At 41.3% G+C, this 24926-nt stretch overlaps 1 protein-coding gene across 1 annotated transcript in view; it reads left to right on the top strand.

The window, feature by feature from the left end:
• LOC308280329 (protein NLRC3-like) overlaps window positions 1-24355 on the top strand; it is a gene marked incomplete at both ends in the record, with an annotated part of 68799 nt that extends 44444 nt beyond the window's left edge. The window contains one exon of the mRNA XM_080720591.1: window positions 22593-24355. Coding sequence (XP_080576717.1) covers window positions 22593-24355 — 1763 coding nt within the window. The remainder of the gene's footprint in view (window positions 1-22592) is intronic.
• Window positions 24356-24926: the final 571 nt, after the last annotated feature.

Genomic DNA, 24926 nt, shown 5'->3' with positions numbered 1-24926 from the left:
AAATAAATAAATGTATTTAGCCACATGCATGTCAAGTTCCTACAGATTTTTGTTCCAAAGAACTCCTCAAGGTTTTAACTCTCAATATCTATATTTTCCAACTTTTTCATTAGTTGTCTTCTCTGTTGAAGAGTTGGTCAATAGGTTGTAAACCTTCAAAACAGAGGGTTAACAACCTTGCCATTTTCAACAACGTAGGCCTAAGCATGTCTTTTAAATCACAATGTTTTCAAATAATTTAAGTAGTAAATGTCTTCAAATAAAGTTTTTAAAAAAGTGTTTAAACATTAAGTATTGTGAAGATAGATAGATAGATACTAAGATACCTTTATTATTCCAAGGGGAAAATTCAGTTGTCCAGTTGTAGCACAGCAGTATACAGTTATTTACAAAGTTACAGAGAAGTAAGAAAAAAAACAAGAGCAGTACGGTACAAATAAAGCGAAGGTGCATCAATAGAGGGGGCGAATAATATATAAGTATATACATAAAGTGTCTTACAAAAAGAGACCATAGCAGTCAATGCTAGTTGATGCTAATGAGTGCAACAAGTATCTCACTGTCATTGTTAAACAAAGCAAAATACTCAGAAACTACCAACACAACCTAATAGTGCAATGTCAAAAATCAGTGCGAAAAAAACAAAACAAAAAACAGCTCAGAGAAGAAGAAACTAGGAAGCGTGTCACCGCAAGACGCACATGAGCACTCTCCCTGGAAGGTCCTTAGAGGTCAAAGTCAATACAGCAATAGTTCCTTAGAGGCCAAAGTCAATACAGCAATAGTTCCGTCAGTCTAAGTTAGGAAGGAAGTCCTTTTCAATAGTCTGTTGTGTGTCTCGTTGTACAGCTTAAGGGCAGCTGGTACAAAAGATTTTCCTAGTCTCTCACATCTCCGTCCTGGGTAGGCAAAGCGGTCTGAACCCAAAGCCTGAACAAACCAGCACACGGAAACAGTTCTCAAGGTGAAAACGCAATAAGCGTTGTTTTATTCAAGGGGGCGTTCCCCTAAAACATGAAATAAAGTTCTTCACAAAAGCGGGGCTTTTAACAAAAAATATGCTTCTTTCCAGAACTTAAAGGTGATACACCATGAAAATTCACTTTTCCTATTTTAAAACCTTTTTTTGGGGTCCCACTAGCACCTTCTATCCTCAGAAAGTCCCATTTCAGACCGTTGTGTCTTTCTCTGGTTTTGGGAAGGTGGAGGTTAAAAGCATCCCACAGGTTCTCAAAACAGGCTGTCCAGATATGCTGCCGTTTGTGACGTCATAAACGGCCGTTTTTGAAGAAAAAAAATGTTTTCAAAATATTTTATTTTATTTTCAAAAAGATTTTTTATTTTCAAAAACGTTTTTGGGACATAAACAATATGACATAAATACTTTTTAAATGCATGGTGTATCACCTTTAACAAACAGGGGTTACGTTCGAAATACGTGTTTCACAGTATGCCGTTGCTTCCATTAACACATTTGCCTACAATGGAAACAGATAGAACCACCATTAGCAGTGTGGCAAAATACAGAGCAAATGTGCGACAGAGGAGAACATAGTGGAGTTTTGCTTACTGCTCGATGGAAGAGTCCCTTCGAGAGCCAGCTACACAGTGAAGCAGAGCTCGTGCTTAAGAGCCAAACATTTGGATTGCCTGACTCGGAGAAGCTGTGTTGCGGCCAGGTGCTGACATATCAAACTGATTGAGAATGAAATTGGACTAGCACCATAGGCCCCTGTCTCCACCGGTAGCTGCTAGAACAATGACAGTAACACATATTACAGATTAACCACGTAGTTACACAGAATCATGGACTACAGAAAATATGTCAACCCCTTTCCTTGTTCACCTTTGCACATGCATATGGGAGATAAGTGACCGTCAGGTCGCATACACAAACTTTAGAAGGCAATCGTAGCCAATCAGGAGGTAATATGGGAAATTCATGTTGATGACATGACTTGAGATAGTGTGTACTGCTTTGCATGTTTTTAGGGCAAAATCTATAGGAGCAGTGTTGAAAAATGTGTTTTTTTTTTTAAATCAGCCTGATGGTGGCGCTAGAGGTGGGGCAAGTGAGAAATCAGGGACAGAGGTTGTGATTTGCCATCCAATTTCTGTGATATTAGGCCAAAATCTGTAGGAGCAGTGTTGAAAAATGTGTTTTGCAAAAATCTGTCTGATGGTGGTGCTATAAGAGGGGCATGAGAGAAATCAGGGACAGAGGTTGTGATTTGACAATCAATTTGCGTGATTTTAGGCCAAAATCTGTAGGAGCAGTGTTCAAAAATATGTTTTACAAGAATCTGCCTCATGGTGGCGCTGGAGGGCCATGTGAGAAATCAGGCAGCAAAGGAGTGTGTGCAAAGTTTGGCATGGATAGGGGAAACGGTGGCGGAGATATGAGTAGGGCAAAAGTGTGATGTCACACGGACAGACTGACAGCCGGTGGAGGTTTTGATAGTAACTGCGACCTAACAGTCGCAATAATACTCACATCTCTTTAGTTAAATGCCTATATTAAAGAGATGAGGCCACACCCCAAACAATAGTGGACACAGGCAATCATCTAAAAATACAAACTCCTGACAATATAAAACACATTCTCACTGTAAACCATAGAACCAAAATAACACAGTAAAACGGTAAAATAGACGATACAAAAAACAAGCAAACAGTCTTACCGGTTAACAGAGCAGCATACGCATCCTCCTCTTAACATCACGCTACCAGCAGTGTTTTGCTCAAACTGCACTTCAGGTGGATCCAATCAGCTGACGCCCAACGAGCAGCCATCTTAGCTGCTGCATTCTGGGAAATGTAGTTTTTCGGAAAAACAAACAAAGCCATCATTTAGATTCAGTTCGCAGGCAAAAAACCTGGCATGGAAACAAAAAACAAAATTCAACTAATCAGCTGATCTACAAGCTTAAAACAAAATAAAGTCAACAAATCTGGTGATCTACAAGCTTGCAGAGTTTCATAAAAAGTGACTGCACGGTCAAGCCACTAGAGAAAAGTGGCGGGAATAATACTGAAGTACAATATCAATGATTGGCCTTTGGCACTGTGTGGCTTGGCCACTAATAATGGTGAAGTACAAGATAGATGGATACATTTATAATATAATATTTACAATATCAATGTGTGGCCTTTGCCACTACGTGGCTTGGCCAATAATTATAAAAATAATATTCACTAATCAGCTGAAAAGGCATGAAGCAACGATCTGACCTTGTAGTTTTTCTGAAAACCAAACAAAGCCATCATTTAGATTTAGTACATAGGCAAAAAACCTGGCCTGGATACAAAAAACAAAAACAAATTTTAACTAATCAGCCGATCTACAAGCTTCCAACAAAATAAAATCTTATCTACAAGCATTTATTACATTCCCGAAATAAATCTTTTTACATTCCAATCCCAAAACCCCAAACAAACATTTCTGAACCATATGTTCACTTACCAATTATCTTAGTCACACAGCCTCAGTGTCAATATCAGAGTTGGATCTAAAAGCCAAATACAGTGTGGGATAAGTATAAATGAATGAAGTAAAGCTGTTAGTAATTGGAATAGTATTGAAATGACTGAAATGTGTACAAACCTGCAGCAGCTCCAGTGAGGTTACTGAACAAGTTGAAGACAGACTGGCTTTATACAGGGTGTGGTGATTACCCAATTGCTCAGCAGCTGTGGCTGATTGTGACTTAGGGACCATGGTCAAGACATTGCATGTGAAAAATAAGAATATATTCCATTTGAAAAATAAAATAAAATGACTGTAATTCCAGATGAACCCTGGGTTACAAGTGCACAAGTGCACAGTGCACTAACCTACATTATTGCAAAGTGTGATGAAAATGTGACTTTGCATGTATGTTTTAGAGGCAGAAGAATAATTTGCATAAAACTGCAAAATTCATTAAATTATTAAAAAAGAATGTTTCAATTAAAAAAAACATCCGATCTGACAGATCTTTAGATATTGGTCCAAAGCTCATGTAAAAAGAGTTCTGTGCACGTGACGTGAAAATTCCAGAATAAAAGCGGGTTTAAGCGTTTTACAAACTGCTCTAAATGGCGGAAAATCTAAGGGCGGAGCTTACTTAACAAAGACAGAGATGGCTTCGGCTTGAGTCAAGGCGTTTGAATTTTCAAACGCTTTGTATAGCGCCCCCCTTTGGACAATTGGAGTAAGATTGGTTTCAGTGATATTTGGACTAACGCGCTACATCTTTGCCAAATGCCATGAACGTGTAACTTTGCATGAATGATTTAGAGGCAGAAGAATAATTTGCATAAAACTGCAATATTCAGTGAATTATTAAAAAATAATGTTTCACTTTAACAAAAATACGACCAGACAGTTTTGACTGTATTGGTCCAAAGTTCATGTAAAAAAAGACGCAAAAATCCCAGGAGGAGATAGATTTTTACAGTTTTACGTATAATTCAAAATGGTGGGAGAACAAAAGTCAGAGTGTAAAAGTTGTTCGGCATGAGGAGACGCATAAGTGTATACAGGTTTCATGGCTGTACCTCAAACAGAGCATGAGCTATACCTGTTCAAAGTTGACATTTTCAAGGGCTTCCTACTGCGCCACCCTTTGGCCGATTGTTAAGAGCTTCATGTTTTAGCCGTTTGGCATAGTCCTCTGCCATACACCGAGTTTTGTAAAAAGCGACTGCACTTTACTTTACTTTACTTTATTTGTTTATTTAGACGGGACAATGCATATTAATGAACACTACATGAAAGCAATGTAAATAAGCCGGAATTAGCAAGAATGCTAAATTTCATCCGTAGTCCCCACATGAAGACAAAACAATACATACCAACAAACAGTAACCCTACATTAGGAGAGGGCGCCTAAGAACATACATACAAATACTATTTTTCCTCAACCAAGAGAAAACAACAAAACAACACATATTACTAACAGTACCCTACATTAGAAAAGAAAAGTTAAAAATATACGTACATGACATGAGCTGTGCTCTTAAAACTATACATGGTCACAGGTTTGATTGTCAACTAACCATTTTTTTAGATTGAACTTGAAGGATGGAAATGACAAACAGTCTCTTATTGTTAGAGGTAGGTCATTCCAGATTGAACATCCCTGCACTGAAAGGGTGTTTTTTCCAAAAGCGGTTACCCGGTACGGTACTTCGCAATCCCCTCTAGTGATTGCTCTAGTATTGAGTCCTCTATCGGGCTTCCTTTTTATGAATTCCTTTAGGGGAGGTGGGCATAGACCATTTAGGGTCTTATATATGATACTGACCTGTTTAAATACCTTAAAATTAGCGAAACTCAAAAAGCGGTACCTCTGAAGAATATTACAATGGTGATATGAGCGGGGTTTCCTATCGAATACCTTAAGCGCACTCTTATATAGCTGTTCAATGGGTTTTAGAATCGTTATACCTGTGCAAGACCAGTTTGTGAAACAGTACTCAATGTGTGATTGGATCATGCATTGGAGATAAGATTTAGCAGCACTAACTGCCAAACAAGGTCTGATTTGTTTAAAGTTCTGAAGGTTGAACTTGATTGTGTTTGTAACCTTTTTTACATGTTTTTTAAAGGTTAGGGTTGAGTCTAACATGACCCCGAGGTACTTGAACTCTGGCACAAGTTCAAGTTCCTCTCCACCCAGAAACACATTTGATGACTCCATCACAACTGGTCTTTTGGAAAAAGCCATGCAGACCGTCTTTTTTGCATTCAGGAGCAGGCATGAGTCTGTAAGCCAGTCCTGAACGCTGGTCAGAACAGAAGTTAAAACCGTTGACACCTCTGCATAGCTCTTTCCATGAGTCAGTATAACCGCATCATCTGCGTACATCTGGATATGTACATCTTTACATACATCAGGTAGGTCGTTTATGAACAGAGAAAACAGAATTGGTCCTACTATTGATCCCTGGGGGACACCAACCGAGCAAGTGTGATAAGGAGACTTGATGCCATTTATGCTTACACACTGTTCTCTATTTGATAGGTATGATGTAAACCATTTGATGGCCTCTGGGGACAAGTTGAAATGTGTTAGTTTGGACAAGAGGACCTGATGGCTGACAGAGTCAAATGCTTTCTTGAAATCTAAAAATACTGCCATTGCGCATGGGGCCTTGTTCAAAGCACACTTTAACTTTTCAATGAATAAGCAATTTGCTGACTCAGTGGAGTGGAAGGCTCGAAACCCAAACTGCATAGGATGCAGAGGGGTGTAGCCTTTGTCTAGATGTTTAACAATAGACTTTACAATCCACTTTTCAGCCACTTTTGATATAACAGGTAAGATGCTTATGGGTCTATAGTTTGATATGTCCGTTTTTGAGCCAGATTTGAATATAGGTGTTATAACAGCAGCTTTCCACTGAGTTGGGACAGTGCATTTTCTTATGGACAGATTTACCAGATGTGTGATTGGTGCCACCAGAGAGACAATATTTGTTTTAGGAAAGTTTGTGTCAAGCCCGTGTGCATCTTTAGCTTTGGATGCTTTCAGTGATCTGACAATGTTTGTCACCTCGTTTTCTGTGACTTCTTCCAAATTAAAAATGGGGAGATCATTTTGAACAGGGCGTGAAACAAACTTAGAGGGTCTGAACAACTGTGTGATTTCATACACAGAGTTTAGAAAAAACAGCATTAGATTGCTAGCAAGCGTGTGGGGATCTTTCACCAGGACATTATCTATTTTAAGTTCTAAGTTGTTATTTTCCTGCTTATAGTATTTCCCTGTCAGTTTATTTATGTATTCCCACACTTTTTTTCCATTTCCTCTGGCACTCTCTATGATGGAGATATAAAATCCAGCTTTAGCCCTCCTTAAGAAATTTGTGACTTTGTTTCTAGCATGTGTGAATAGCTGTCTGTCCGTTGTCAGGCCAGATTTTAATGCCTTTTTAAGCAGTAAATCTCTGGTTTTCATTTGATCTCTACATTTTTTATCGACCCAAGGTAGAGTAATTTTTCTCCCTTTCCTCTGGTTACCACCTCTGGTGAAAGATTCCATTACCCTGCCAATTTTGGAAAGCAGGATATTACATCCGGTCTCAACATCATCACATGAGTGTAGATCATCCCACTCAAGCCCTTGTAGGGCAACCTCAAGGCTATGTTGCAGATGTTTTGGGATTGTTTTGACTATAGGCTGGGACTGAGCTTTGCTAAACGCCTGTTTTGAGAGTTTTCTGGAAAAGAATATTATGTTGTGGTCAGAGAGACCTGTCACAAAGTTAAATGTTTTAGCGATTCTTTCCACTTTATTTGAAAACAGTAAATCTATCTTGGTTGCTGAGTGACTGGTTATTCTTGTAGGTTGCTCTATTAATTGGGTCAGATTATAGTGGTCTGTTACCAGTTTAAGATTTTTCCTTATTTTTTTATCGTCCCAGTTAACATTTGTATCACCAATTAGTATTACTTCTTGATTAAAATCACACGCCGTGAGGATGGTCTTTAGCTGGTCGTATACTTCTACTTTAGCTGATGGCTGACGGTATAAGCAAATTAGAGTGAACTTCATCTCTGTGGATAGTGTAATTTCTACACCTACACATTCGGCCTGGATCTCAGTGGGCCATACAATTTGCTTACATTGTAAGGTGTTCTTGATATAAAGCAGGGCCCCCCCACCCTTCCCAGTTACTCTGTCCCTTCTGAACACCTTGTAACCAGGCATGCTCACTAAGGCATCTGGGGATGACCGCTTTAACCATGTTTCCGTCAGACCTAAACAGTCAATGTTAGAGTTTACAAGCAGATTTTCTAGCTCACTGTGCTTATTTACCATACTCTGGATGTTTAGATGGCCACAGAACAAACCTTTGGGTTTACATAGGGGGTCCCACACAATTTTAGCTTGGTTTAGTGTTTTAAAAAATTTACATTTTCTATGTTTTTTAAAAACTGGGTTCCTGTATTTTACCTTAGCCATAGGTGGCTTTGGCGGTTGCCGGAGAGGGGGGGACCGTGTTGTGTCATTGTCCAGAGCTGAGTTATTCTTGCTGGTGACCACCGGCCTAGCTCCGGTGCAGAGACTTCTAGACACGGTGGCCACCCCAGCTGATGACGATGATGATGATGATGATGTCCCAGATGACGGCCCAGCTCCTTTGATGAGACTTCTAGGCACGACGGCCACAGCCTCAGGTGTTGGTGGTATAGCGGGGCCGATGTCCAGCGGCCCAGCTCCTTCCAAGAGACTTCTGGGCTCGGTGTAGTCAGCCTCGGGGGCCTGCGATGTCCTCGGGCACGGTCAAGCCACTAGAGAAAAAGTGGTGGAATAATAATAATAAATATAGCTGCAAGCAGCGATAAAGTGTCCAAGCCAGAAAAAGTAGGAAAGAAAAAAGCTGCGGAAAAAAAGCAGGAAAAGCAAGAAAAGTGTGAAAAGAAATCAAAGAAAAACTGGAAGCAGTGAGCACCGAGCACAGATAACAGGTCTCTGGCAGGTAAGGTAGGTTTTTTGGCCTCCTGGTGGCTCTATAATACGCCAAAGTGAAAAGGGTGCCACGCTTTCTTGGGCCTTTCACGGAAATCGGACACTGCATGCAGGATTTGAGGCATTTTGTTCCAAAATTTATTTTGCAAAAGTTGATCTGCTGGTGGCGTTAACAGGCCAATGTGAAAAGGGTGGCATCTGTTCCTTGGCCTAGTGGGAATGTGTGTCCAAACTTCACACACATAGGCTGCATTCATGATTTGAGGCATTTTGTTCAAAAAGGAGCAATCCTGCAAACTTTGGAATCCAATGTTAGCCAATTAGATAGAATATGACATATCGGACAAATTTGTGTGATTTTTGGATAAAATCTGAAGGAGTAATATCGAAGAATGTGTTTCACATACTGTAAGTCGGCCTTCTGGTGGGCGCTATAAAAGGCAGATGTGAAAAATGCAGGGCACAGGTTTTTCCTTGGCCTCTGGGAAGTGTGCATACAAAGTTTTACACTAATCGGTGGAGTTATAGGTAAAAGCACAAATTGGCCTCTATAATACACAACATGTATGCAAAAGACTGTACGTGCAACAGACATAAAATACTGTGATACTATTCACCTGGACAGTTTATGGGACTTTCACGGCAATCGGAAGCTATTTGAGGCATTTTATTCCAAAAATGTGTTATGCTAAAGTTGACCCCCTGGTGGTGCTATGACAGGCCAATGTGAGAAGGGTGGCATCTGTTCCTTGACCTAGTGGGAATGTGCATGCAAAATTTCACGCACATCGCGGGGTGTGTTCATGATTTGAGGCGTTTTTGGCCACTTTATCGCTGCTTGCAGCTATATTTATTATTATTTTGTGTGTGTGTGTGTGTGTGTGTGTGTGTGTGTGTGTGTGTGTGTGTGTGTGTGTGCGTGTGTGTGTGTGTGCACTTCATAGGCATGTTAGATAAAGGTCCTTAGTCCTTAGAAACACAAATTGGCCTCTACACAACATGTATGCAAAAGACTGTATATGCAACAAACATAAAATACTGTGATTTCCTTCTCACATCAATTAATTGACCATTAATTATTCACCTGGACAGTTTATGATGCTGTACATGGCATCATTGTAATCTTTGGCCATCACAAAATAGGTGTAGACATCACATAGTTTGTATAGCGCCCCGCTTTGGCCAATAGGAATAAGATTGGTTGATTGATATTTGGACTAAACCTCTACATCTTTGCCAAATGCCATGAACGTGTCACTTTGCATGTATGATTTAGAGGCAGAAGAATAATTTGCATAAAACTGCAATATTCATTGAATTATTAAAAAAAAAAACAATAAAAAAAATCTGACCAGACAGTTTGACCGTATTGGTCCAAAGTTCATGTAAAACATTTAAAAAAACGCTTTGTGCACGTGACGCAAAAATCCCAGGAGGGGATAGATCTTTACTGTTTTTCATATAATTCAAAATGGTGGGAGAACTAAAGGTCAGAGGTCAGAAGTCAGAGTGTAAAAGTTGTTCGGCATGGGGGGACGCATAAGTGCATACAGGTTTCATGGCTGTATCTCAAACAGAGCATGAGCTATACCAGTTCAAAGTTTGCATTTTCAAAGGCTTCCTACAGCGCCATAGCCTGACACTCAGCCTGAATTGACATTTCGTTTCACTCCATTATTCAGTCTGAAACTGCTTTCATCCAAGGCAGTTTCTGGGATGGGCTTTGCCAAAGAGGCAGTCTTCTGTGATTGGTTCACCGTCTGACCAACACAACAATAGCAAAGCAGATGACGTAGTGTTGTTTTGTGGCTGGTAGTGATGGGCAATCCCGTTCATTTCAGTGAACAGATCATTTTGTTCACGGTAATGATCCGTTCAAAAGATTTGTTCAAATGATTCGTTCATAGCGCGATCGTCCCGTGAAAAACACAATCGCGGGAGCGTTTTTATTACGTTGCGAGTACAGCCCACCGTTGCGTCCTGTCTGCCGGCCGGGGCTATTAGGGGGAGGGGCGGGGGTGTGAACGAAAGTGTGAATGACCCATTTCAGGGATTTGAACGAATCACTCATGAACGACACATCACTAGTGGCTGGCTAGTGGCTAGCCTGTTGCTTGCTAGTGCTACTTGCTAACCAAAGAAACAGGCAGAATAGGAGCACTACGAACTAGTAATCAAACACAACATAACATGTCTGCTACTGATGTTTCATAGCGAGATCGATACGATCGCATATTACCACGACGGGCGGCGCAATGTACCGCGAAAGTGTGGTACGGTACGGCGGCGGCGCTAGGTTACTTGGAATCGGACTGAGTTCTTGGAAAACCCCATCCACGCTGATCACAAGCCCCGACAAGCGACGCTGATTCGCCGTACAGATTTCCAAACCCTCTTCAATGAGAGCAACACCAGACCTCTGTATCGGCGAAACAAAATTTTAAAGGGGTGTGGCTAGCGATACAGGGTCTGTAACCAGGCTAACAGTGCCACCCTTTGGTCAATTGTTGCGAGCTTCGTGATTTAGCCTTTTGGCATAGTCCTCTATCATACTGCCGAGTTTCATAAAAAGCGACTACGGTCAAGCCACTAGAGAAAAAGTGGCAGAAGAATAATAGTGATGAAGTACAATATCAATGAGCCTTTGCCACTTTGTGGCTTGGCCACTAAAAATATGCTATTTTCGCCATTTGCCTCATGAGAAGGATATGGATTAAATGGTTAACATATCTGAAGAATCTGAAATGTCCGTGCATGTGTGTATATGTCCGTGTATGTTTGTGCATGTGTGTACAGTATAGTGTGTGCATGTGTGGGTTCAGGTTGTATCAGATGTCAGGAGGAATAAAAGGTTGTGAACCACCAAATGACTCTGGTCAGAGACACTTACATTATTGCCCAAATCAATGGAATTAATTTCACCCAAATAATGACTTATTTTCTATCAATTACACCCCCCATGAAGCCTTGAATTCATGGATCGAGTTTTGTTTTGTGGAACATTTTGTACTTAAGGCTGCTGTCTTGCGCAATGTTGTCTTGAAGACCACGGTACATAAACATAACTGCCAGATCAAATGTCATGGAGAAATACAAGCGTGCAGGTACGCACGCACGCAGAGTTGTCAAAGGTCACATACAGTAGGTGTGTGAGGTTAATTATTAGCAGTATTAGTGTTGTTACGGCAGTAGGAGAGCAAACACTCCATTCTGACAGCGCACAGCAACACAGAAGGACAGTGGAATGGAGGGTAAGTGTTTTTATTTCTCTATTTTTAATACTTTTTAACACTCTTTAGCAGGGGTCTTCAACAGGGGGTCCTCAGAGTTAGGAGGGCCACCAAATCTTTGTGTGATAGGAACCTTTTTTTTTTACACTAACCACTTGAACCCATCAATATTTTGAGGGGTACATTAGAAGAAAATAGCAGATCTACAAGCACACGCCGCGAGACATTGTAAGCTTGTACTGTAGATCTGCTATTTCTGGCAAAGAGGTTTGGTGTAGATTATTGGCTGTACCTTTTAGCTTAGAGGAAGCTCTTATGACCAGAGTCATTAAATAGCAGCCGCTCCTCCAAACCATCACAGAGCTAGGCTATACAGTAGGTGCAATCTATGTGTGTTCATCTTTGGCAGCCTAGGCCATGTGCGTACATACCGTAGGTTGGTTGTAAGAGGCTTCCAACAGCTAAGCTAAACGGCTTGCAAACTTCTGTGCAATATCTTCTACTATCAGTGTGTGTGTACCGGTATGTGTGTGTGTGTGTGTGTGTGTGCGTGTGCGTGTGATTGTGCGTGTGTGTGTGTGTGTGTGTGTGTGTGTGTGTGTGTGTGTGTGTGCGTGTGCGTGTGCATGTGTGCGTGCACGTGTGCGTGTGTGTGTGGAGTGGACTTGATTCACCCATCAAGTCCAGTTGTATTGGTTTATTGTATTGCCTGTAACCCTGACAGGTTAAATAAAGACCAAAGATGAGTCAGAATGTGGAGAGAGAGGAGGAGGGAAGAGAAAAACATCACATCCACAGAGCAGAGTCTCCAACAGCCAGCTGTGGGTCTAAAGATGAACCTGAACCTCCATGCTTAAAGTATGGCAATCCTCCTATACCATACACACTATAACGCTATACCATATACACAACTCTATAACACCAGATGCCTAAGAGCAACAAGCATTGGCCATCTGGCCAGTGATGTATATCGGACCAGTTACCCCTGGTACCCATATTATGGTCTTGGCCATATATGGATTCTGTTACTGTGGTATGTGGCTGATGTTGCCTCCATGGGCTTAATATTGATGACATCAGGGATCTCCATATATGGGAATAAAAGGGATTCTGTTAGTGTGGTTCCCCTGACATCACAGTGATGTCAGAGTGTGATGTCGGAGTGGCAAACCCATAGATCGTAATAAAGCGCACACGGACGTACGGACGGTGACATGATGAGCCGTTTCTCATACTAAACTGCAACCTTCGGTCACAACTATATCATACACAACATTAGAACACTATAAATTTTACAACTGGCATTATGAGGTCCAAAGTGCAGCTCTCTGTCATTGATTGATTGACAACCACAGTTGTCATTGTCACGCACAATGCCCATGTTGTACAAAGTACAAAATAAACCCCAGCCATCTGTAGGTGTGTTGGTCTTTAAATGAGGTTGCAGCATTGCTATCTTAAATGGGGTGAGAAAGGTCACCTTTAACCAGCTTTTACTTCATCTACAGTCTAGTGTAGTCCTCTGTAGGTCATTATTTTACCTCATATACAGTCTAGGGCAGTCCATCAGGTCATTATTTTACTTAAGCTTACAAGCATTGACACTGTAGCCTGGGTGCCATCCTTCTCCCTCCGTTCCCGCGATTCGTTTTTGTCACTCCGCATCACAGTATGGATATTAATCAGTTGACTCATATTTCTGAACGTCAGTTGTGACGTAGCGACGTCGTTGCTGATTGGATGTTGTTCCAGCGAATCAGAGTAGGGTTAGGGTAAAGTTCGCAACGGGCCTGAAAATTAAGGCCTGGCCCTAACTGAGCCCTAACTGGGCAGGCCCGAGGCCCTACCCGGCCCTACTAGTTAGCATACATTTTAGGCCCTACCCTACCCTAAATGTCGGATCCGGTTTGGGTATGGTCGGGTTCTCATTACTCTATCATAGAGTAATAGTAATAAAATAATAATAAAATATATATTTTCTTTTTTCATTGAGCCCGAGCCCTACCCGGCCCGACTAATTAGTATACATTTTAGGCCCTACCCTACCCTAAATGTCGGGTCGGGTTCGGGTATGGTCAGGTTCGGGCAGAATTTGAGAACTCTAGTAGCTACATCAGCCAGCCAATACACACTGGTGTATTTGTCCCGCCCCACACCACAGACCAATCGGAAGCGCGGATGTGTTACAGACGCTTTCTAGGTCCCACCTCCCCGTGGAGATAGGAGGCTTTCCAGACTGTGATGCGGAGTGACAAAAACAAATCGCAGAACGGAGCAAGCAGCAGGATGGCACCCAGGCTATTGACACTGTACATTTGTGTCATGAATTAAAATAATTTGATAAATCATTGCAAAACATACAGATGCACAGCAGACAGGCAGATAGATGCACAAAGCTATAGCCTATACCGGTATATTTACCAATCACTAAGGGTAATAGCGTTAAATTACCATGTCAGTTATCTCTGGTCCATAGCGTTAGATTAGTCTAATCAGTTAGTTCTGGTCCATGATAGTGTTAGATAGACCAGAGCTAAATGTTAGTCATGTTTACTCCATACAACTCCATTATCATCATCATTTCCAGTGGCTGTTGGTTAAACAACAGTATCCTGCTCATCCATTGTCCAGAGTTTTTATTTGGTGATTGAAAACTAGCCACAGGCTAGGCTTGCGTTAGTGATGGGAACTAATTGTTCTAATTAGTTTGGTACTTACGTAAGTTACGTTCTGTAGTATGAACAGGTTATGATGCTTTGAAGAGTTATTTTCAGTTATTAAAGAGGTGGTGCCATAATTTTGTACTTTTTCTGTTTTGTATGTGTGTTAACATTAATCTAATAGACCACTGAGTGGGGTTATAATGGGCAAATCTGCCTTCCATGTGTATTATTTTTGGTTTCTTCCTGAAAGCTGAAAGCCTCTGAGTCAAAAGGCCTGATCGAAAAACACTGATTTATTGACATCATAAACTCATCCCCTCCCCTTTTACCATACACCCAACACTGTGGGTGTGGCTAACATCAGCTGGGTCAAGACCCACCTGACAACCTGGCATAATGAACTGATATGCTATATGTATGTTTGATTAAAGGTTGTCAGCCTGATTCATTGATAGCAGATAACTAATAATAATGGACTTGTAGCCTATTTATCCATAATGTTGTCTCACTGTGACCTAAAAGGTTTAGACAGGAGTGAACTATGTGAGGAGTTGGGAGTGACGTTGTGTTGACTATTTATATGATATCAAATCCTCATGTGAGTGTGTTTATGTACAATACACAGATTTATTTATTTGTAATTATATTAAAGGAGTAGTTCACCCGCAAAATGACTTTTTTTCTATTGATTAGTCACGCCATGGAGACTAGAGTTCAATAATATTTTTATTTTTTTGTCGCATTCCTAAGACAAAAATGTGATAACAATAAATGTACTCCCATTCGTTCCAGATGGGGACCCGTTTCGAAACGGGTCCCCATCTGGAATCAATGGGGGTAAATTTACTCGAATCAAATTTTTGTCTTAGGAATGTGACAAAAACAAAAAAAATATTATTGAACTCTAGTTTCCATGGCATGACTAATCAATAGAAAAAAAGTCATTTTGGGGGTGAACTACTCCTTTAAGTCCTCATGTGAGTCTGTTTATGACCTCCATTGCTCTATGTGTCGTGAACAAATGTACTGTTTTCATCCACATACTAATTGTCCATATTGGTATGATTCCAGAAGTGTTTACCACAGACCAGAGTCTCCAACACCCAGCTGTGTGTCTATGAAGAGTGACCGGTCTATGGGACATCCCTTTAACTTCACCAATGAACCTGGACCTCCAGACACAAAGTATGGGAATCCTCCTGAACAATAAACACAACACTAGAAAATGACAAAGTGTAACTTAAAACCTAGACATACTGTGCCCATGTAGGCTACAAGTATGGGGGGAGAGGCAGGGGCTTTTGCAGGTTTGTGTGTGTGTGTGTGTGTGTGTGTGTGTGTGTGTGTGTGTGTGTGTGTGTGTGTGTGTGTGTGTGTGTGTGTGTGTGTGTGTGTGTGTGTGTGTGTGTCAAGAAAACAATCATTTGGAGGGCCTTTACAGTTATATTATATAGCAAATTCACACTGAAATGTTGTAACCTATACATTACATGTTCACCCCTACAAATTAGTAAAGTGTGTAGAGTCAAGAGGGAGCGTTTCGCTGTTACTATGTGTCATCTTTTCAACACCCAAACCCAACCCTTACCCTAACCCTAACCTCTGTGGGGTGAGCTCTAAACCTCCCGACGCTCCTTTGTCGAAATTACGGTCATTCGAAAGAGCGACATTTCCCCGAGTCAAGACACAGCTGAATGCTAGTATATTATGTGGGTAGGCAGTCTCTTTTGAAGTGCCCTGTTATTTTTCTGTCTAGTATGCACAAAACCACTGGCATGTGGTGGGCACAATTGGCACAACCACTTTCACACTAGCCACATTGTCAAACATAACTTACAAAAAAGTATAATAATAAGAAATGTTTTAAAATAGCTGAGCTTGTAGATCAGCTATTTTCCTAAAAGTTCAGCTATTGAACAGCTCAACTCCTACAATTCCAAGTAATTGCCAGGGGGTTCCTCAAATATGATTATTTTGGGGGGTCGCGGCTTGAAAAGTTAATATGATAGTATTCATTTTGAATTCTCTTTCCCCAGAGCAGGTACAAACTTACTTTAAACTGCAGCTACCAAATTGACAAATTTGCCTTTTCAGCAAACAAACACAACAAGGAATCTTGAAGAAATGTACTTTTTCCTCCACATGATACAGTAATTGTCAATATTTGTATGATTCCAGAAGTGTTTACCACAGACCAGAGTCTCCAACACCCAGCTGTGTGTCTATGAAGAGTGACCGGTCTATGGGACATCCCTTTAACTTCACCAATGAACCTGGACCTCCAGACACAAAGTATGGGAATCCTCATAAACAATATACACACCACTATAACACTACTGTATAACATATACACACACCACTATAACACTATACCATACACAACATTAAAGGACAACTTTAGTTTTTTACAACAAGGGTTCATATTTTAGATTGTAATTAAAGAATATAAAAGATGAGTGTTAAAATGATTTCCTTTACTTCTTTCTATTGTTTTAGAGATTCTTATTTCAGTGGTTGGGGGCATGCGTACAAGTGGCTAAATATGTCATTTTACACAGAATAAGCCCATTCCCAAGATACAACGCAACCTTTCATGGTTGGATGTGACTTATGGGGGCTAGAAGTGTTACTGTAAATAGCAATAAAGAAACTGCTGGCTTATTGTGTCTAAAAAGACATATTTTGCCACTTGTACGCATGCCCCCTGGCGTACGCATGCCCCACATTTTAGCACGGTATACACGATAAAACAATAGAACGAAGCAAATGAAAACATTTTAACACTTTTCTCTAATTACTATCTAAAATATGAACCCTTGTTGTAAAAAAACAAAGTTATCCTTTAAGTAAGGAATAACATCTCGCTCAGCGATTGCTCCGATCGAGTGATAGGAGGTTGATATGCCTGCAGAGCGGAGGTGGCATATCAACCTGAAGGGCTCCTATCACTTGATAATGACCGCTGAGCGAGATGTTATCCCGCTTATTGCACGGTATACTTACTAAATAAATTAATACATTGACCCAAGTAAAAAAAACAATGACATATTTCCTTGCTAACAGTAGTGAAAGTGTTGCACTGGCCGTCCGCAGAGTGCAACGTGGCCTCAACGCAAACAAGGAAGTGTTAATCAAATAGAATCCATATTTGGTTACTGCATTGTCTATTGTCAAATGTTTTCAAAAACATTCTTGAGAGCAATGTTTAGTTGTAAATGTCGCTGTGTGTTTGTTTACATGGCTGACATGTTGGATACAGCACAAGATTCACGAAGTGCAGCCTCAGCGCATGCAGCAGGTGTTCTGACCCTTTGATTAGGCAGTGGTCTGTTATCAAGCTGAGCGGCTCTGTTATCCAGAAATATCAGACCGCTGATTACAGCGATTGACCAATCAGAATCAAGCATTCAAACGAGCCTTGCAATAAAACACTATAAAATAAACTAGTGCATCTCTCCACTCCGACATGTCTCCTTTCCGACATGTCTCCATTCCGACACTAACCCTATCTCTAACCCTAACCCTAAACCGAACCCCCATGGGAGTGTCGCCACTCCGACAATAAGAAGTCAATTTCGGAGTGGCGACATGTCGGAGTGGAGAGAGCCTCCCAAAATAAACACAACATAGAACATGACAAAGTGCAACTGTCCTACTGTATCTTACAACTGTCATTATGAGGTCCAAAGTGCAGCTCTCTATCATTGATAGTTTACAACCATAGTTATAATTTTCACGCACAGTGTCCATGTTGTACAACGAACCAAATGAACCCCACACATCTGTGTCTCCATTCTGTAGCAGTGTTGCTCTTTAACTCATTTTCTGCCTAGCCGAGTCGAGCTGGGCCACTTCTTAGGAGTAGAGGGGCGGATACACTGTGCGCTGGGAACTAACTCCTTGGTTCACCAATTACTTCTGAAATCTTGATTTCAGAAGTGTTCACCACAGACCAGCGTCTCCAACACCCAGCTGTGTCTCCATGAAGAGTGACTGGTCCATGCATAAACATGACATTGAATTCAAAGATGGACACCACTCTACTGATCACAGGTCAGAATGTAAAACACACAGAAAACAACACATGATTTAGTTGTTATCAAACTGTACTGAGCACAGATCATGAGGTTTATAATGTTCTGGCTCTTTGCTCTTAATTGCAACCGTCAGGTAGCAGTTACTATCAAAACCTCCACCGGCTGTCAGTCTGTCTGTCACACGTCACACATCACACTTTTGCCCTACTCATCTCTGCCACTGTTGCCCCGATCCATGCCAAACTTTGCACACACACTCCTTTTTGACACACACATTTTTGGACACTGTTCCTACAGATTTTGCCCTAAAATCACACAAAGTGGTATACACAGTATCTCTAAAGTCATGTCATCAACATGGATCTGTCCCATTTCCAATATTCCCTCCTGATTGGCTACCATTGCCTTCTAGTTTGTGTATGCGACGGTCTTTTACTTTAGTTTTGTAGTATGAACAGGTTATGATGGTATTAATAGTGTTTATTTCCAGTTATTAATAATCTCATCACACTCTCCATGTACAAATTACATGAGATATAGATTTATTTTTGATTCAAGGTTGTCTGTCTGGGTCAGTGTATTTTTCGGCAATCCGGGATTCTGTTTTATAATTATGTTTAAATTCAGAAAACAGTCCAAAACGGCCTATTTCTAAATACTATTTGGAAGTGGCAAAACAAAACTTAGAATTAGGTATTGTAAGAACAAAACACAACCCGGTTCCAGATTCTCATTGGTGTGGTTCAAATCAGAATGAAGAATGTAAAACGACCCTGCGCTGGTCAAACCTGTACTCCAATACTCTGAATCAGTTTTGAGACGCGCTGCTCCTACCCCGCCCCCGTCTCCGTCCCTCCTCCGTCCCTCCCCCCCAAGCCCCCAGAACCTTGGGGGAGCTCTGAAGCGCCATGGACATGGTGGCCGTTTTGAGGTACTGCAGTTGGGGCCAGAAACATGAACGCGCATCTAGGCTTCTTTGTATTGACTGCGCGTTCATAGCGGAAGTGCTCGTTCATGAATTGGAGCCCCAGTGCGTCCATTAACAAAATCGGCCCCACTACGTCACGTTTTCGAGGCGTTTCAGACGCGGAAGTAGGCTTCATGCGCTGGGTGAGCAACTCAATGCAAGTGGATGGGCGGGGATATCCCGTGTCCTCTCTATACTTCTTATAACTCTATGTCCCCCCCCCCTCTCCCCCCTCCTTCACCCCGGAACTCTCTCCAGCGGCGCCAAAGTGCCAGCACGCTTTAGACAAGTGTTTATGGGGCCTGCTTATGGGTAGGGGAACTGCTTCCGGGGCGAGGAGGGACGGAGGCTGGGGGCAGGGTAGGAGCAGTGTGTCTCAAACCTGATTCAGAGTATTGGAGTACAGGTCTGACCAGCGCTTTTTAAATTCTTCATTCTGATTTGAAACACACCAATGAGAATCTGGAACGGGGTCGTATTTTGTTCTTACAATACCTAATTCTAAGTTTTGTTTTGCCACTTCCAAACAGTATTCAAAAACAGGCCGTTTTGGACTGTTTTCTGAATTTAAATTTAATACATATAAAACAGAATCCCGGATGGCCGAAAAATACACTGACCTGTCTGTCTGACTGATTCACTGATAGCAGATAATGAATGGACTTTTAGCCTCTTATCCTCTCTAATGTTGTCTCAATGTGATTATGAGTCAGGCTCCACTTTTAACTATTTATATATGTCCACGCAAAGGAGAGCATAAAAGGACACACATATTATAGGTAGGGAAGGAGCTCGAAACAAGGGCCCGCTACAAACTCGATTACAAATGTATTGAGTAGCTGGTATCAATAAGCTTTGGGCTTATCAAGCTTGTTATCGAGTATAGCAGCCCATGACGTCATGTCAATCAAGACAAAAGGCTATCAAGAAATGATTACAGTAATATAAAGTCATTTAACACTTATTGCACACTAATGAATGATTGTTTTAATGATATTTAATGACAATATTTGCTACCTTTGTCAATTGTCATCTTCATAGAATAGATGGTGGTCAGCCACAAACTAAGTCACAGTCAGAAATTGTCATCTCACTTCTTTCCACCGAATAGGCCCTATTAGAAAATGTTTTTATCACTCTTTTTTTCCCCCATGGGGTCTTAACCTGTGCAATTATATGAAGATAAGATATGTAACAACTCTTCAGAGTTGTCTAAACTATATAAAAATGACATCAAATGAACCAGGATCACTCCTGAAATGTTCCCTGTGGACTTTGAAGAGGTTTATAGAGTAGATAATTTGTATAAAAGATGTTTGAATAGAAGTGTGTGTGGATTCCACATGGGTCGTATGATTGAATATAGTTAAGTAAATAATGTTGATCCTCTTTCTATCAGGGTTGATCAGCACAGAGCAGGTTCTCCTGTACCTAGCTGTGTCTCCATGAAGAGTGACTGGTCCATGGATAGACCTATTACCTTCAAAGATGGACACCACTCTACTAATCACAGGTCTGGAAAAAGAAAACACATGATTTAGTTGTTATCTAACTCTACTGAGCACAGATCTTGAGCTTTATAAATGTTCTGGTTTGTAATACTTTAGTTTTGAAGCATGAACATGTAATGACGGTATTAAAGTGTTTCTTTTCATTTATGAATAAACTCATCACACTGTCTAAAGTACATGAGATATAGATTTGTATTCAAGTTTGTCAAACTGATACAGACACAGACAGACAGACAGACAGACAGACAGACAGACAGACAGACAGACAGACAGACAGACAGACAGACAGACAGACAGACAGACAGACAGACTGTCTAGGTCTAGGAGGTTATAGGAGTGTATTAACTTTGTTACAATTTACAGGCCAAATAAAGAATATATAATTCCATGACAAAGTGGACACTATTAATGTATACCAACACCAAGTAGTTTGGAAACATCCTTATATCCATCAGGAATATAGTCGTAATAAATAATATAAATAATAATTCTTCATATCCACAGAAGAGATGGTTGTGTTGAGACAGAGCAGGCGTCCAGGTGTTCAGTGTGTGAAGAGGTTCTGACAGATCCAGTCTCAAGCAGCTGTGGACACTGGTTCTGCAGACAGTGCATCACCTCATACTGGGACCAGTCTGCTCCAACAGGACACCATGACTGTCCCCAGTGTGGACAGACATTCAGGACCACAAATGGGCTGAAGACACCTAGTCAGACCAGCAGTGGACAAAGTAAGACTGGACACAATTGACACTAATTAACATTTCATGTTAATGACTTTAACGTATTAAGACCTGCGGCCGATTCTACAAATGTCTTCTACACACTTTTTAGAATTCTTTAGAATCTGTAGCGCTCAAACCTTTCCATGTCAACGACCCCCAAAAATGTACTGTATTTGGCCACTGACCCCTTTCAAAGAAAACATTTAAAGAACAAATGTTTACTATCTCAAACAAAATAGCAGATCTACAAGTTTGATGGTAGAAGACATTGTCAAATAGTGTAGCTAAACAGTATTATTTTCCTGGTAGTCTGTTTCTTTTTTTGTTTTCTTTTTCTTTTTTGGTTCCTAAAGGAGGACATGTTACAGCTGTGTGTATACAGCTGTAAAGGCCCATTCCCACTGGGCCAGATAACAGATAAAAACATATCTGTGACAGATATCTTTTTTTTAAATCTGTATCTTACCATCCACTTGAATGGAGAAAGAGATTTCGTTTTTTTCTTTTCTTTTTTTTTTTATCTGGAGAAAGAAAGACATTTTTTGTATCTGTTATCTGGCCCAGTGGGAATGGGCCTTTAGAATGTAAAGTTATAAATTAAGCTTGATGTTTAACACATTTTATGTGAGTTCTCCGTCTTTCTATTTATAGCACTTTATCTCCATCTTTTCGTTTTCGGCCACTAGATGGTGCTAAATTGACATTCCATACATTCCAATGTAATGTGTTTGTGCGTGGGTGTCTCCAAATGGATTTTTCCCCCCCTACCAACTGGGAGATGCATTCATGTTTTTTAAGACCTGTTATTTGTTTACAACTGTTCACATGGTGCATTCAGCTTCAGAAAGAATAAGGTAAAATAAATACTCTGGCATGAATTATTAACCACATTAATTAATATACCTGGCATGTCTTCATTCTTTTCTCATAGCAGATGTCAGTGTGCAGCAGGATTTAAAGGATTTTAAGATCACTTTGAACAGTCTTGATCTTGTGACAGGCGTCACTGAAGTGCCTTCCCTCAGCAGCATCTACACGGAGCTCTACATCACGATGGGAGAGAGTGAAGAGGTTAATAACCAACATGAGCTGTACCAGCTTGAGACACTTTACAAGAAGAACACCCATCATGACCAACCAATCAACTGCTGTGACATCTTTAAACCCCTCCTCCTTGGCAGAGAGACACCAATCAGAAGAGTTCTGACCAAGGGCATCGCTGGCATTGGAAAAACATTCTCTGTGCGTAAGTTCACCTTGGACTGGGCAAAGGGTTTGGAAAATCAAGATGTCATTCTCTTGGTTCCCTTCTCATTCCGGGAGCTGAACTTGGTCAGAGATGAGCAGCACAGTCTTCTCACACTGATCCATGTTTTCCATCCAACGTTAAAGAACGTCACAGCAGAGCAACTCGCTGTCTGGAAAGTTGGCTTCATCTTTGATGGTCTGGACGAAAGCAGGTTTTCATTCCACTTTGACAACATTGACATCGACTCTGATGTCACAGTGACATCATCAGTGGACGGGCTGTTGACAAACCTCATCAAGGGGAATCTGCTTCCACAGGCTCTCATCTGGATAACTACCAGACCTGCAGCAGCCAATCAGATCCCTCCTGCATATGTTGACCTGGTGACAGAAGTACGAGGGTTTACAGACCCCCAGAAGGAGGAGTACTTCAGGAAGAGATTCAGTGATGATGAACTGGCCAGCAGAATCATCTCACACATGAAGACATCAAAGAGCCTCCACATAATGTGTCACATCCCAGTCTTCTGTTGGATCACCGCTACCGTTCTGGAGGACATGGTGAAGACAGACGAGACAGGACAGCTGCCCAAGACACTGACTGCCATGTGCTGCCACTTCCTGTTGGTCCAGACAAAGAGGAAGGAGCAGAAGTATGATGAGACTCATGAGGGGACAAAAAGAAAAAAGAAAAGAAACAAAAAAATGAGAGAGAATCAACAACAGATCATGGAGACTGACAGGGAAGTTCTTCTAAAGCTGGGCAGAGTGGCGTTTGAACACCTGGATAAAGGCAGCATCATGTTCTACAAAGAAGACCTGGAAGAGTGTGGTCTTGATGTGAAAGAAGCCTCACTTTACTCAGGAGTGTGCACACAGATCTTCAAAAGAGAGGGCGTGCTCTTCCAGAGAGAAGTCTACTGCTTTGTACATCTGATCATCCAGGAGTTTCTGGCGGCAATCTACCTGTTCCACTGTTTCACACAGAAGAACATGAAGGTACTGAGGACATTCCTGGGAGACAGCGATGTCAGTTATTTGGAGGACTTCCTGGAGAGAGCCAACCGAAAAGCCCTAGAAAGTAAGAATGGACACCTGGACCTGTTTCTACGCTTCCTTCATGGTCTCTCACTGCAATCCAACCAGAGTCTTTTAGGATGCCTGCTATTTCAGACAGAAAACAGTCCAGGGAGCATCCAGAGAGCCATCAACAACCTGAAGAAGATGGATGATCGCCATGCCTCTCCTGACCGATGTATCAACATCTTTCACTGTTTGATGGAGATGAACGACCACTCAGTACATCAGGAGATCCAACAGTACCTGAAGTCAGGGGACAGATCAAAGACACAACTGTCTCCAACCCAGTGTTCAGCTCTGGCCCACATGCTGCAGATGTCAGAGGAGGTTCTGGATGAGTTGGACCTGTACAAGTACAACACAGCCTATGGGGGGCGACTGAGACTGATCCCAGCTGTGAGGAACAGCAGAAATGCTTGGTTAGTAGTCATGTGAATAGAAAAGGTAGTAAAACAGAATCAATACTTCACACCACTACACCATAACTAGACCATGGTTCATTTTGGTCACATAAATGTCTGATAGATGTTGTATGTATATGATGTTTCTGTACATTGTGATGTGCCCCACAATGTACAGAAACATCATATACAACATCTATCAATTCACAGAACAATAACAAGAGGTTATTGATAAAACACCCACACACATGCACGCAAGTACACACATACATGCTAGAATAGTAATTCAAAGTATCATCAATACAAATTGTGTGTGTGTGTGTGTGTGTGTGTGTGTGTGTGTGTGTGTGTGTGTGTGTGTGTGTGTGTGTGTGTGTGTGTGTGCGTGCGTGCGTGCGTGCGTGCGTGTGTGGTGTGACCGTGAATTTGGGCTGATTGATCATCTCTGATCTTTCATTTTATCTGTAATTATAGACTTGCTGGCTTTGCTTGGGACCTCAAGGGGAAACATATGGAAGTTGTGGCTTCAGCTCTCAGTTCTAATCCGTCCCATCTAAGACACCTGGACTTAAGTTCCAACAAACTGGACGATTACCTGGATCTAC

This window comes from Nannobrachium achirus (assembly GCF_963921795.1).
Source record: "Nannobrachium achirus genome assembly, chromosome: 24".
NCBI classification, from domain to species: domain Eukaryota; kingdom Metazoa; phylum Chordata; class Actinopteri; order Myctophiformes; family Myctophidae; genus Nannobrachium; species Nannobrachium achirus.
Note: the sequence above shows the minus strand (reverse complement) of the source record. Positions and strands in the feature narration are given on the sequence as shown.